The sequence below is a fragment of the Branchiostoma belcheri genome, unplaced genomic scaffold (assembly GCF_001625305.1).
Source record: "Branchiostoma belcheri isolate BF01 breed outbred unplaced genomic scaffold, Haploidv18h27 scaffold11, whole genome shotgun sequence".
Lineage (NCBI taxonomy): Eukaryota > Metazoa > Chordata > Leptocardii > Amphioxiformes > Branchiostomatidae > Branchiostoma > Branchiostoma belcheri.
Window position 1 is genome coordinate 4,538,197 of NW_017802491.1, and position 15,670 is coordinate 4,553,866.

The 15,670-nt window shown below is 40.2% G+C and overlaps 1 protein-coding gene across 1 annotated transcript in view; it reads left to right on the forward strand.

The window, feature by feature from the left end:
• Nucleotides 1-14,510, forward strand: part of LOC109482220 (fibropellin-1-like) — a 38,342-nt gene extending 23,832 nt beyond the window's left edge. The window contains exons 17-26 of the mRNA XM_019784916.1: nucleotides 8,716-8,826; nucleotides 9,018-9,128; nucleotides 9,293-9,403; nucleotides 9,641-9,751; nucleotides 9,983-10,093; nucleotides 10,345-10,464; nucleotides 11,350-11,490; nucleotides 12,477-12,632; nucleotides 13,364-13,450; nucleotides 14,500-14,510. Of these exons, the coding sequence (XP_019640475.1) occupies nucleotides 8,716-8,826; nucleotides 9,018-9,128; nucleotides 9,293-9,403; nucleotides 9,641-9,751; nucleotides 9,983-10,093; nucleotides 10,345-10,464; nucleotides 11,350-11,490; nucleotides 12,477-12,632; nucleotides 13,364-13,450; nucleotides 14,500-14,510 (1,070 nt within the window). The remainder of the gene's footprint in view (nucleotides 1-8,715; nucleotides 8,827-9,017; nucleotides 9,129-9,292; nucleotides 9,404-9,640; nucleotides 9,752-9,982; nucleotides 10,094-10,344; nucleotides 10,465-11,349; nucleotides 11,491-12,476; nucleotides 12,633-13,363; nucleotides 13,451-14,499) is intronic.
• Nucleotides 14,511-15,670: the final 1,160 nt, after the last annotated feature.

A 15,670-nucleotide genomic window follows, 5' to 3' on the forward strand; every position in this document is an offset into this window, starting at 1 on the left:
TTGGTCATCACGTTTCTTCAGACGGACATGATTTCTGGATAGTTCACTCCAAAGAGGTACAAAGGACAATGGGCTGACAAAAATTGCAGGGAAAATAAACCATTTATCTGCAAGAACCTAAGTAACGAAATTCAAACTCACTCAACATTGCCTTGAAGAAGTGACAAAGAAAGCCACAGTTGCAGAGTTACATACAATACTGTATGTCAACGTAAAATGACCGAGTTATGTCTTAAACAATATCAGACAACTTTTATGTCCCAGATAGGGGACAGAATTTTATTGTAACAGTCCTGTAGACCAAATGGAGCTTGTTTGTTACAATGGATGAATATTTTCTGCAAGAAATAACACCAGGCCAAGTACAGGAAGTACTGGCTATATTAGCAGCATGCATTTCAAAGTTCGATGTAGATTTAGGAAGCAGTGACATTCCGTCAACCATTTCTGTTAGACTTTGTAGGGTGGTACTGCAGGGAAAAGATTAGTAGTACAATTGTTGATTTATTAGTAGCGAATTGGGGCCGGTACAGGACGACAAGTTGCGTATGCAGAACAGCATGAAATGACCAAGACCCCTATTCTGAAGAACTCAACACTAGAGAAATCTTATATTTGTGACTAGATGTGTGTATATAGAGATCTTATATCTATTTTTCAATGTAACGTTGCGATGTCTGCGCCAGGAAAAGAACAGTGAATTTGATCAAGGCAAAGAATGACATTGTGCTGTTGGTGGTGAGAACGATTATCGTAGAGACAGCAGATTTCAGTTCTAACTTTATTTCAATACATAAATTTGAAGGTGATACCATTTGAGTAGCTCAGCGACACAGAGGCTGTGGTGGCTCTAAACATGTATGATGTCATGTTGTAGAAAGTCAGCTTTGGTTTATTAGTACTTAAAAAAAGATGGTGTTAAATGGCAAGTTTGTAAAAAGTGTTAAAAACGATCTTAGCTGAGCATACGTATTTACTACATTAACTCACCAGTGAGAATGAAAAAAATAGAAAAACAAACAAAAAAAGGCGAAAAAAATGTAATGAAAGCAAACTCGTCTACAAGAGATGATTTACCAGTATTTCTGCGTTTCTTGTGTATATACATGTATTTAATTACGAAAAAATCAAGAGGACAACGTTATTTAAATGATTTGATGTGTAGTTTTCCTTATTGTGACTGTAGCAAAATATTGTTACTGTCATATGTTGACTGCCCTATGTCGTAACACTCCCGTATATTATAGCCAAGGGAGTGTTGTGAATGCCTTATGAAATAGTGAAGTGGAAAACATTTGAAAACGAGGCATCAGCATATTTACTACTGTAGATTTACTATATTTAATACAGCACATATTTACTACATAACCTCACAAGCCAAATCAAGAAATATGTTTGAAAGCTCATGTACAAGAGATTATGTACATGTATATATTTGGAATTCTTTGTCAAGACAATATCAAACGGACAAAGTTGCTCCTATGCTTTGATGCTTAATTTTGCTTTATTATTGCAGTAGGAAAGAAAAAAATACTCTGTTTTTTTACTTTAATGTATTATTTATCCCCTTATATTATAGCCCAATAGCCAGGGAAGGTTTTATGAAATGGCAACAAGACCATCATGTTTAAATGTGAATTTACTATATATTCTTACAAGCAGGAATAATCAAGAAAACATGATTGAAACTGCAACAATGCACTACATCATATTCGTTTACAAGGGAATTTTGTTTTCCAGCCTTTTTATGCATGTTGAATCTGGTATTAATTATCAGGAAAACATCAAGAGGAAAATGCTGTTTCAATGGGCTCTGGATGTATTTTTGCTTTATTGCTGCTATATGAAGAGAAGTAGTACGGTAACTGTACATGTATTTTCACTATGAACTGATTTGAGTTTTTCATATGTTGGTTATATTCCATTGAATTGCTAAAGAGGTTTCCATATATGTCATATGCATGAAATGGTGATGTAGAAGATAGCACGGTTTAGAAAAGCAACATTTTGCCAAAACAAATGTACGATGAGTATAAATCGTCACTACATCAGCTCACAATCACGAAAACCTGTGAAAATTGTAACCAAATCAAAATTGTCTACGCAGATGTTGCGAGATGTTTCAAAACACATGCAAGAACAATCAATTAAGTGAAAAATCCAATTAGATTCAACCAAAGATGAAAGTGCATGTTGTAAATACAGATTAAATTACCATGATGAAAACCGTCGGATCACGCTGTCATGTTTAAACAAGTCTAGGTAGACAGTTTACCTACACGTGGTCTTACGTATACACGACTGGTTCTTGACACTAGAGCTTAGAAAAGTTGTCAAAAAGGGTAGGGGCCGTCAACTTGTCTCTTTTAGGTATAACAAAGTATCACTTCCGTAATGCCTGACCCTTAATAATCAGGAAACCCACTTCATTGAAAATATACAGATACAAAGGTTAGACGCACTAGATATAGAGCTTAATTGACACAACAAAAGCACGGCGGCTTTCGTAAGGTCTGTAACTACACGTTAGACATACGGACAGATCTAGATACGTACAACAAAATTAACAAAGATAACAGATGAATCAGCTTATACTACTAGTGCTTGTTCTAAGGTCTAAACATTCTTTGATATATTTATTTATATTTGTACACAGTTAGGTATGACAGGTTGTTCGACTCTGCTACGCCGAAAGGGGGGGGGGGGGTATCGTACCCAAAACAGTGGCAGTCTAGATATGTGCCTGACTGTCGCAGGGTTTAGATATTGGCAGGGAACGCCTACCGTTATATCATCATTACGAATCTGGTCTAGCAAGTGACGACAGAGCAATGGCTGACTAGTGGACTACTAGACATGAAGTAAAATTTCAATATATCATATTAAGAGTTCTAAACTGTACTTGCTGACATTACAGCATTTAAAGTTAAATAGGACAATCTTGGACGATGCTCATAATCAAAGTATCAAATCAAAACCGAGCTATGTTTGCCACCACAAAGAATAGAGACTGAAAGGATCTGAGATCTGTATATTTGGATGTGTTTTCATGGCGTGACGCCTCCTAGCCATTGTCCGTAGTAATGCGGAACGTGGTGAAATGTAGTTTGACGGGGTTGTTGTTTTTCTGGTGTGTCTGCCTAACTGTTTGTGTTTCCACATGCTTTGGCCAGCAATAACTTAATAAGCTACACACACACACAAACACACACACACACACACATACACACACACATACACACACACACAGTGACACACACACACACACTCACAAACAAACAAACAAAAAACATGCCATGCAAGCTGAAAATACCATCTACACGTATATCCAGCGAAATTGCACTACGCAACATACCGGTTCTGTTTGAACCTTATGCTTTGAATATGATTTATACATTTTGTTTTTTGATGGCTTTCTAGATTGGTCTTTGGAGGGCTGGCATAACATCAGTGTACTGTACTGATAGGCACCTTATGTGGGGGTGGATTTGTTCAAAGCTTGCATCTCTGAATTGGTCTGGTTCGGGTTTTTTTTATAAAGCACGATAGTTTTGCGTAATCTGTATTAGCACATTGCGGTAGCGGCGTGTATGTAACACGTACTCGCCACCATCGTGCTACAGTCTTCTAAGGATCAGGAGAGCGGTTAGCTAGCTTGTCAGCTGCCGACATGGGGCAAACCTAAGGTACTTGGCGATGCGATCATTCTCTACCATACCTCTCATATCATATTGCTTAAAGTACAACAGTGAAAATCGCAAAGTAGAATGAATATTTGGCCGATGAAGAGATAGGGTAGGGCAATTCTCTAGTATTTACCTACTTTTGGCCATTTCTCGCGGTTTAAACGGCCTTTTCGAGGTCTAGTGGAGACTACCATCCAATACATCCCAGTCCCCTTACTACGATGGTATGAATCTTTTTTATGATTTCTAACAATCACGTTTCGTTTCGTTCCTAGAAAAACAAAGATGGCGGTGATCTACGCAGCTCCGTCGGAGAACCCGTCCGGAGGGAATGTTTCTCCCGCCTCTACGGAAGAGGCAGGCGGCGGTACCCCCGATGGGGCCGCTTCTGGGAACCAAACTCATCCCGCCGGCACCACAGAAGTCACCGGTAATTCTGGCTACGACTCTCACCCCACAGACGACAAGGGCGGTACCCATCCCACCGCTCCTGGTAACCACGGCAACCCAACATTTACAGAAGCGACAGGCGGTGTCCTCGATCCAACAATCACCACAGAAGAGACCGCCGGTACATCCGCCCGTGACCAAGCCCATGCTACAGCCTCCAGAGAAGATACAGTCTGCAGCCATGATGATGCCACTTACTCCCACCACATCCCTAGTAAAGAATCCATAGAGGATACAGGCAGTGGCCATGAAGATGCCTCTTACAGCCACCACATCCCTTTTAAAGCCTCGGCAGAACAGACAGGCCTCAACTCCACGAGGGCCCCAAAGTACTCCGATCTCAAACCCACCTCGACCCCAAAACAGAAGAGCGGCGAGGACTGCACTCATCTGTACCGTACGGTTGACCATGTGGTGATGTGCTCCGACTCCGAGCATACCTACGACAAGCCTGAAGACGTTTACGGATACAACAAACCGGAGGATGTTTACATGTACGACAAGGCTGAGGATGTTTACGGATACAACGATCCCGAGGAAGTTAGCTGTGCTTACAAGGCTAGAGGTACGTCAATTTAAGCTTAGTAGTCTCCATCAGACTAATAAAGCGAGTTTGAAATTATATACTAAAACCTAGCCAAATAGGGAGCATAGTTGGCCAGGAGAGTTTACCACCGTAGAGGTCATTATATATATATATTCCAACATGTAATCACAAGACGTGGTGACGGCACACTCAAGGTTTTTCAACTTATATTCATGCCGCCACCAACACAGGGAACAATACAATACTTATTTTCACCTGAGCGAAGTGAGAAAAGTCGTGTAAAGTGCCTTTTCCAAGGGCACAACATCGGTGGCATGTCAGGACTCGAACCCGGGACCTCTTGGTTTCGAGTCGAGCGCTCTGCCTCTACGCCACACGACCCCTCTTGTCGAAGTCATTTGTCCGCGCATGTATGACCACTCATCGCTGCACCCACTCCCCTGGTCAGTCAGCCCCAGTTTTGCCAAATTCTATCATTCTAACCCCCTTTAGCAAGGTCTAGTGGAGGATGAAATTTTCAAAAGGTACTGGGCGATATTGTGCGGTTGATCGGGCGTCAGCTTGGTCACCCGGCCTTTCTTCTGCTGCTGCTGTTGGTACCCATTGTACTAGATACTATTTTCTGTATCAATGTATCTGTTCGCAATGCATGGTCTAGTTGCTCTTGTACTGCCACCCATCGTCAGCATCTTAAACACCGTTGGCGCTTGTCCTCAACACTGCCTGGCTACCCAAATGGACATAGATATCCGATTAGAGGAGGAATCTTTTTAGTTATTTTCAGCACATGGCCAAGCCTGTTCAGTCCGCCGCTGGTGGAAGTGGTACCAGCAACATCCTGTACACAGTAGCAAATATGACATGTCGACAACGTGGTTTGATGATTCCTTGTTGAGGATATCATGGGCCTTTCAGCTATTCTGTGGTATGATATTTCAGAGAGTGTTGTGGAGATGTGGAACAGTGTTAAGCTCAGCGGCGTGTTTTGGGGTTGCCTTGTCTGCGGACTCCTGCTTGTGACGTCAGCTGTAACAGCGACGATCCTCCTCTATCAGTTCCTTCCTGGAATGGCGGTGAGCCTTTTTTCTCAGTTCATCTATTTGTTTTCAGTGTAAAATTGAAATGGCACCATGATAAATGTTTACTATTTAAAAATGAATTGGTACAGAAGCACTAGCAATCAAAATGCAGCTGGTTCAAGACTGGAACAAAAAACAGAAATAAAATGATAACAGAAATGATAAAACCTTCACGACAAAGCGATATCTTAGTGAATCTAGAGCTAGTAATGCATATCAACTTTGAAATGCGATACACAATATTTGATTATTGATTTCTAGATTAAGCATTTCGCTTCTCCCCTTATTTTTGGTCAAAAATGAGCTTTATCTGCGCTGCGGCACAAGTAATCAAATTTCAAAACTAGGTCTGCATGGGGGACAGTAACATGATGTTTTAGAAGACTGCTTTCTCTGTTAAATCTCTATCACTGAAATTATCAAAACTCGGTTTTATTTTATATTCAAACCTTTTGTAATGTATACACTAGACTATTGTAATCTCTCTCTGAAGATAGATTTAAGCTAGATCACAATCAAATAAAAATCATCAACATAAATCAATTGAAAATAGGCAAGGTGTATTGGAACAAACAATTTTGATCTCATAGCCATGATGTGAAATTTGTCATTAATAATGCTACTTGAAAGGATCAGGGGGTCTCGATGGCATCCTACATGGGGAATGGTTCGACTATCGGAACCTTCACGTCACTCCCATCGGAGCTACAGGAAACAACAAACTGGGCAAACGCCAGTTTCGACTTCGAGACTTTGCCCACAACCGTCGTCTACCTGTCGGTCGCAGGTACGCATTGTTTTTGTCTTCTTACTCGTGTTCATAAAAGGACACTTTGATGTTTAATACGAGTTGAAGTATTGAAACATCATTTCCTCCCAAGTCAGAAACATCACGAATAAGTGAGACAGGCTCGACTCAATGAGAGTGAGGGTTAGCTGACCCATCACAAGAAGAAGGCCTAGGGGTACGAAGGCTATTCGGGAGGGGCCTGTTGTATCCAAAGCCGTGCTTTATCCAGAACTATGGTCAGGCGCGGTTCTGGAAAGTCCACGCGCATCCAGATCCGTGCCTGGGCCAAATCTTTGTTCTTAGATACGCTGAGACCATCCAGAACCAAGCCACAACCCATTCAGGCATAGACGTAAATTGTCACACTTCTGGATACAATAATCCCCGATCTATCTTTCTGTAAATCCTTGTAAATTCATCACGAATTTTCCAAGGACACAACACCGGGGCCCGCCAAGAGTTTTAATTCAGGACCCCCTGATTCTGCGCCAAACACGACTGTTGTCACGACGGTGTGACCAGTGAGTTGACGTGTGTGATTTAATATGGCGGGACCAAAATCTTCTGATCTAACCAGCAGTAATGAAATGAATGTATGCAATTTTCACTTGCATAATCCTCCTGAATAGACATACAAAATGTAGAAGGACAAAAATATGGCCCTGAAAAATAAGACGAGCTTCGTGACAGAAAGCCGCTATATTGTATTTTCCTATTGTCAGACAAACAGTGACTACAATGATGACACACATGAAGCTCTTAATTCATAAACTGAATCATAGTCTGCAGAATCTGTGAGATCCAAACAATTTTTTGGTCCTTCCTCTCAACACAAAGAAATGATCAGGAGCCCTGTCAGCGCGTGACCCATACGTGTGAACGAACATTCTAGTCCTAATAAAAAGCAGATCTTTTTTATCCGTAATTCTTCATCTTTGTAGTCCTTCGTAGTCGAGGCGTTAGCGTCCTCGTTCACGGGGCTTTGGGGTTGACCCGATGTGGCTTCTGAGTCCTAACCTTGAGGCACACAGTCGTCCACACTTCGGCATTATTGGTCCGTTGTCAGGACTGCAGATGATGCTAGAATACTTATTTTTAACATACGTGGTAATTCTGTGTCACCTTTTATGATAGGATTGATCAATTCAGATGTTCAGTGTGATGAGTGATTTATCAATTCAGATGTTCAGTGATGAGTGTTTTTAAAAAGTCCTTGACTTTCGCACAGACCTGACTGAATCCACCAGTGAACCATGCCAGCACGGGCGCTGCTCTCATACAGAGGGTGACCCCAAACTCACCTGTGCCCCTGGATGGACTGGACTCAACTGTCAGCAGGGTACGTACATTGTTTCGTGGTCACTTCAGTTAAGGCAGGCACTAGAAATTAGTTTGCCGCTGCTGCTAGTAATGAAACTGTTGATGTTTGAGTTCATAATTACCTGCATTAAGCTCCTGTCACACATGGCCAACTATGGCCTCCCAAACATTGCCGAACTCCCTTAAACGGTGGCTAGGAGTAGATCGGAAGCAAGGTCGGCTGTGGTTGGCTGGTGTTAGGTGAGGTAGGCTACAGTTCGGCTGCGCAAGCCGTATGTTTCAAAATATTTCATACATTCGCATCTGGTTGGGAGGTTAGGCTATGGCAGGTGTTTCATATTCAAATTCGACTCAAATTCAACTCAAATTCGAATTATTCATTTAAAAGGGTAGGTGTTACATAAATCTGGTCAGTCCGCTTCCAAACGCCTGCCAAACTTGGTTGATTGGTGATCGGGGGGAGTTATCAAGGGGCTTTAGCTACTATTCTTTTTCTGATATCACACAGACATAGATGAGTGTGCCAGCAAACCACGGCCATGCCTACATGGAACCTGTGTGAACAAAGATTGCGGATACAAATGTACCTGCTCTCCTGGATGGACTGGACAGAACTGTCAGCAAGGTATCTTATTGCCAGTTTATAAACGTATTTCCCCAGTGTCTTATATAATGACAAAGCCATTTGTGTTTTCTTCAAAACCTGCCATTTATTTCCTGAGAGATTTCCATATCGGTTTGCAGAGGATGAATTGAAGCTAGCGTTAAACATGCATGGCTGAGTTTATGTCTTACCAAATTTGGTCACAGTGTGCGTCTTCATAAATGTTTCAAATCCTACAGATATAAACGAGTGTGCCAGCAAACCATGTCTACACGGAACATGTGTGAACAAAGATGGCGGATACAAATGTACCTGCTCATCTGGATGGACTGGACAGAACTGTCAGCAAGGTGATTAACGTTTTAATCACTAAGCTTAAATTCAAAGAAATGACACATTCATAACACTTCTAGTTGCAAAATTCATAATTCGATAAACTTCATTTATTGACAATTTATTTTCCATTTTCACAGACATAAATGAGTGTGCCAGGAACATTAATCGCTTTATAATAGGTACATTTTCTTTTTTTATCACACAGACATAGATGAGTGTACCAAAAATCCCTGTCAACATGGACGTTGTGTGAACAAATATGGCGGATACAAATGTACCTGCTCACCTGGATGGACTGGACAGAACTGTCAGCGAGGTAAGATTCGTTTGATGTCTATGTAGTGATTTTTAATTCTTTGTTATTTTTCAACCTTTTTTTATTACAAATGTAAGGTCTTTCTTCCCAACATATAGGTGTTGTTCACCGGTTAAACATTAATCGATTTATAATAGGTACATTTTCTTTTCTTTATCACACAGACATAGATGAGTGTACCGAAAATCCCTGTCAACATGGACACTGTGTGAACAAAGATGGCGGATACATGTGTATCTGCTCACCTGGATGGACTGGACAGAACTGTCACCAAGGTGAGCTGATCTTTTGCTGTCTTCCCTCGTAGTCAAAAAGAAAAGTTTTCCATATATTCTTTTCTTTCTTTGTATCTTTACTGAACTTCCAAAGAGAAGAGGGTACTCAGTGCTTGTCTAGCATTCCCCTGTTAAATTGATTGTTGAGCAATTGATTCAAAATGTGGATTGAATTTAGTATAGTTTAAAATTAAACTTCCATTGTTGCACTAAGAGTTTGTGGTTTTCATTACACAGACATAAATGAGTGTGTCAGGAAACCATGCCTACATGGAACCTGTGTGAACAAAGATGGCGGATACAAATGCAGCTGCTCACCTGGATGGACTGGAAAGAACTGTCAGCAAGGTGAGCTGATCTTTTGCTGTCTTCCCTCGTAGTCAAAAGAAAAGTTTTCCATCTTTTCTTTCTTTGTATCTATACTGAACTTCCAAAGAGAAGAGGGTTCTCAGTGCTTGTCTAGCATTCCCCTGTTAAATTAATTGTTGAGCAATTGATTCAAAACGTGGATTGAATTTAGTATAGTTTAAAATCAAATTTCCATTGTTGCACTAAGAGTTTGTGGTTTTCATTACACAGACATAAATGAGTGTGTCAGCAAACCATGCCTACATGGAACCTGTGTGAACAAAGATGGCGGATACAAATGCAGCTGCTCACATGGATGGACTGGACAGAACTGCCAGCAAGGTGAGGTCTTTTCTTGCTTTGCCCAATGTTCAATCACGTCTTGCGGGAATTTTCTCTCTCTGATCTTCTTTCCAAATCATTTGTTTGACATGAAACTTAGAAAACGTTAAGTTTATGTCTAGATGTTATGCAAGCGCTTTTGTTAGACCATCCGATCATAACATTTTTGTAATCTACAGGAGGATGGTGATGTTACAAAGTTTAGTACTTTTCTTCTTGTTATGATATCTGTTTTCTTTATTTTTGCACAGACATCAATGAGTGTACCATGAGGCCTGCACATCGATGCCTACATGGAACCTGTGTGAACAAAGATGGCGGATACAAATGCAGCTGCTCACATGGATGGACTGGACAGAACTGCCAGCAAGGTGAGTTCTTTTCTTGCTTTGCCCAATGTTCAATCACCCCTCATTTATGATTATCTCTCTACCTATGACTCAGTGATAGCTAGTCTTTCAGAAGAGGACACAAGTACATAAATGACATAGGATTTAAAATACGTACAGCTAAGTTACATTACACATTTACTAAAATACTGGCTTGGGGGAATTTTCTCTCTCTGATCTTATTTCCAAATCATCGTTTGACATGAAACTTGGAAAAAGTTAAGTTTGTGGATATATGTTATGCAAGCGCTTTTGTTAGACCATCCGATCGATCATTATATTTTTGTGACAGAAGGATGGTGATGTTACAAAGTTTAGTACTTTTCTTTTTGTTATGATATCTGTTTTCTTTATTTTCACACAGACATCAATGAGTGTACCATGAGGCCTGCACATCGATGCCTACATGGAACCTGTGTGAACAAGCATGGCGGATACAAATGTATCTGCTCACCTGGTTGGACTGGACAGAACTGTCTTCAGCGTGAGTCCCTTGTTGAAGTTTTTAAAATGTCTTATTTTATTTTTTTGCTTCCAAATCATGAACCTTTTGTTTAAAATCATGCTTTAAGTAACCAATAAACTTCGTTTAGTGATATAATTTTTTCCATTATCAAACAATCAGAGATAGATAAGTGTGCAAGAAACCCATGTCAACATGGTCGCTGTGTAAACCGAAATCTCGGATACATGTGTACCTGCTCACCCGGATGGACTGGACACAACTGTCAGGAAGGTGAGTGATTTTTCTGTAGATATCATTCAATTTTTATGTACATGAATTTTCCTATCATTCTTTATCCTTCCTTCCTTTTTCCTTTTTCTTTTCTTTGATGTATTAATGCATTGCATTTTTGTATAACACAGACATCAACGAGTGCGTGAAAATCCTGTCGGCATGCAACCATGGCCGCTGTCAAAACCAAGAGGGCGGATACAAATGTACCTGCTCACCTGGATGGACTGGACAGAACTGTCAGCAAGGTGAGTTATATAATAGCAAAGCGTGTAGCTCATTCTTCTTAAAAATGATATTTGTTTCTTGTAATTGAATATAAATCCAATTTTTGTAATCAAGCACAATATCAGTACGTCTTCCATGGGCCAGTAGAGTGAGTTGTTTGTTTCCAGACCACAGAAGGTACTGATGGTAGGTAGAATTTTCTGATACTTTTATATGTGCTTGAAGCCACATACACTAGCGCATTAGTTATAAGTAGGAGGCAGGAGAAATGTATAAATCCCATGTGATATATGTGATCATCTAAACATATTTGTTTATAGGCTAGTACAGAAAAAGGATGTTTTGCAGTCGTGTTTGGCCCATGGGTTATAGTTGCTTGTCACAAATTTACAAGCATTAACGTCTAAACCATAGATGATCTATCCAAGTCGATCTCGTTTTTTTTCGGATAAACCTTGGACACATCCACATCGAAAGAGACTCTTTTTTTACCCTTTATAGCCTCTTTATTCTTTAACAGGAATGCTGTCTAAATGAATTTCTTTAGTCTATTTATAGTAAATTCCCGGCTATTCGAAGCGCATTCTGAAAATTCCGGGTGTACTCCGAATATTCAGATCTACTCCTATCTGATCAAAATGTTTCGAACGCTGTTCCGGCTCATTTCGCTTCTAGTGTGGAGGGGTATTTGACTTCAAAGAATCCATCTTCAACAGAACTCCCATCTAGACAACTTTGATATGACTTACTTGACTTATGTCAGGTGCCAGTCCTTTTCTTCTCATCAGTCCATGGCTGCCCAGTAGCTCCTGTCCTGCATAGCCTTCCCCATGCCATGACAGCTGAAGACCGGTGTCCCTTTATTTGCAACACATCTGAGTAGGTTAGGGGCGGTCCTCCAGGCGTCCTTCTCCCATGTTCTGGGGACCATAGTACAACAGTGGAGACGATTTCCTTGCTGTTTCTAAGAGAGTCTCCGGCAAACCGTAAACTTTGAGACATACATTAACCATCGCCTCTTCTGTTGTAGCCCGGCGCTGTCAGCATGGGTGGAGTGAACACAACAACCACTGCTACAAGCTGGTGAACGAGGAAGTCAGCTTCAGTACAGCGAACCAAAGGTGCAAAGGAATGGGTGCGAATCTCGCTTCTATCAGGGACGGCCAGGAGAACAGCTTCATTGCAAGTATCATATCTCGTGAGTATTGTGCAACTCTTTGGCTACATTTCCACAGGATGGACATCCAATCTAACTTCATCACTTCCGAGACGAAAGTATTATTTTGGGTGAAGATTTGAATGTTTGGGTCCGAACTTGGAAGGATGGTGTAATGGTACTGTAATTCATCGTAGCTGTTTCATCCAGAATGTATTTAATTTATGTAAGCAAAACGTATTTCAGCCAGACGGCTGCAATGTTTTACAGAAAAAAAATTCATTCATTCATTCATCCATATTAGGTACGATTCTGGATGCAATAGCGGCCTTGCAGTCATTGACGAAAAATGAACAAGTCATATTCTGGGTTCATATCCCTAGCAAGTTTTGTCTTTAAGAGAGGTACTTTTACAACAACAATAAATCAGAGATCAAAACCTCCAGGAAGTATGAAACTATCACAACGACTGCTGATGTCACACTAATAGCAATGTTCAGTGTGACGCTACAAGAAATGTAATCTGAATCCCAAGAGCTAATCATATACCGAGAACGCAAGAAATCCGTCCAACCCACCGTTACAGCTGCCAACACACAAACACGAACAGAAACAGAACCTTCTGCGGAAGGAAACATCTCCTTCCCCGGAGGTAATGAGTACAAAAGGAGTTTGTTACGTTTTGATAAAATGTTTTGTTTGTATGCAAACAAACAAAATGAGCTATCTTTGGCTTAAAAGACGCCTCATTTTATTTGCAGGTGCATCTGATGATATGGTCTGGATAGGACTACAACACAAGAAGTGGACGGACGGGTCAGCATTTCCTTACAGGAACTGGGCTAAGGGTCAGCCTGACAATCACTGGCTTATGGGGGGAGAAAAATGCGTCGTTATCTACAAAAACGTACGTGTTCCTGCTCTTTTGTTTATCTTTGGAGCCCTCAAGAAGGAAAGTGTGCTGTTTCAACCAGTACTCCTGAACTTGTCTAAGGCTACAAAAAGTAACTTACCAGGTCCCGAAATGCTTTTTCCGCATGCACGCACTGTATGTGGTTCAGACAATTTGCCTGAAACACTCAGAATTCAGGAATTATGGATTATAGTTATACTAAAGCTGTCCAGAAGCCATTGCCATTATTTCTTTTATACTTTAGGCTATGTTGATTTGATTATATGTATGACATCCTCTGGGAACCCCAAAGCTGAAGCGAGCATTGCAAAAGTTTGGCAAAAACTTTGTCTTCATTATGAAATCTAGGTGATCATGAAGGTTGAACAAATGACTAAACACAGAGTAATATTTTATTTGCATATTAGACTCTTCATTTTCATTCCTTCACATTATTTTTTGTCATTTGGAATGGATTTTGGCATTTTGCGACATATCATTTTCCAATATTTCAATTTACGGCATACATTTCCTCATTTTGCGGCTACTTTGTATGATTTAGAGTGTGGTCAAATTGAACACGTCTTTTTGGAAACGGACGAAAATTCATGCGCGCGCGGATGTCATCTATATAATCAAATCAACATGGCCTTATGGGCGGTTAACAGGCAATGCAGCAAATCCACATTCACCTACATGTATATATAAACCCAGCACATAGCCCATGAGAGGATAGGAACAGGAAGGCACCAGACTTACCTGCACAGCTCCACTTTACCTACACTAACCTGCATAATCATACAGGTGGTTTTTCGAGTGTTGACTACTTCTAAGAAAGAAATGACAACTTTAAGACAGAACCATATGAAAACGACACATAATGTCATGGATCATATAGAACAGACACCGATGATGTATATATTATAAAGTTACGTCTGTTGCTTAATTTCAGTACTGACAATTTCCTTTTGATTATTCTTTCATTGGTCATAATGTTGTCTACAGGAGGGAACTGATTACTGGCCTTTTACTTCAAGGAGGTACAAAGGACAATGGAATGACCGAAACTGCGGCAATGATAAACCATTCACTTGCAAGAAACCAAAGTAACGAGAACTCAAACTCAACCCAATATTGCATTGAAGAAGTAACAAAAAAAAGCCACGGTTTGAGAGTAAGTCAATGCATGTCAACGTAGAATCGTCGAGTTATGTCTCAAACAACATCAGACAACTTTTAGGTTCCAGATAGGGGATGGACCTTTGTTGTAGACCAAAACGGAGCTTGTGTGTTACAATGAATGAATATTTTCTGCAAGAAAATAGCAACAAGTACTCGCTATGTTAGACATATGCATGTCAAAGTTCGATGTAACTTTAGAAAGCAGTCACGATTCCTTCAACAATTTCTGTTAAACGTTGTAGGGTGGTACTGCAGTGAATAGATTAGTAGTAAAATTGTAGATTTAGTAGTAGCGTATTGGGGTACAGGACGAAGACAGACATATACAGAAGAACATAAAATGACCAAGACCCCTATTCTGAAGAACTCAACGCTGGAGAAATCTTATATTTGTGACTAGAAGTGTGTATATAGAGTTGTAATATTCATTTTCAGATGTAACATTGCGATCGTTGTCTGCGCCAGGAAAAGAATAGCATTTAGTGAAGTCAAACAATGGCATCGTGCTGATAATGAGAAGGATTACTGTATAGAAAACAGATTTCAATTTAAATTTTTTAAGACATAATTTCGAAGGTGGCACCACTTTATTTACGTAGCTCAGCGACACCGAGACTCTAGTAAATGATGATAACATACATGATGATATGTTGTGTGGAAAATAAGTTTTGGTTTATCAATACTTATAAAATATGATGTAAAAATAGCAAGTTTGCAAATAGCATGTGCATTTACTACATTAACTCACCAGTCAGAAAGAAAAATAAAAAGACAAAATACAAAAAATGTAATCAAATCTAACTCGTCTACAAGAGATGAATGTAACATTATTTCTCAGTTTTGATGTAGATGGACTTGTTTATTACGAAAACATCAAGAGGACAATGTTGTTCCAATGATTCGCTGTTAAGTTTTGCTTTGCTGTTGCTGTAAGAAAATATTTTCACTGAGAGCTGCTTGACTGTATTTTTACTCCCAGCTGTGGACCATTGAT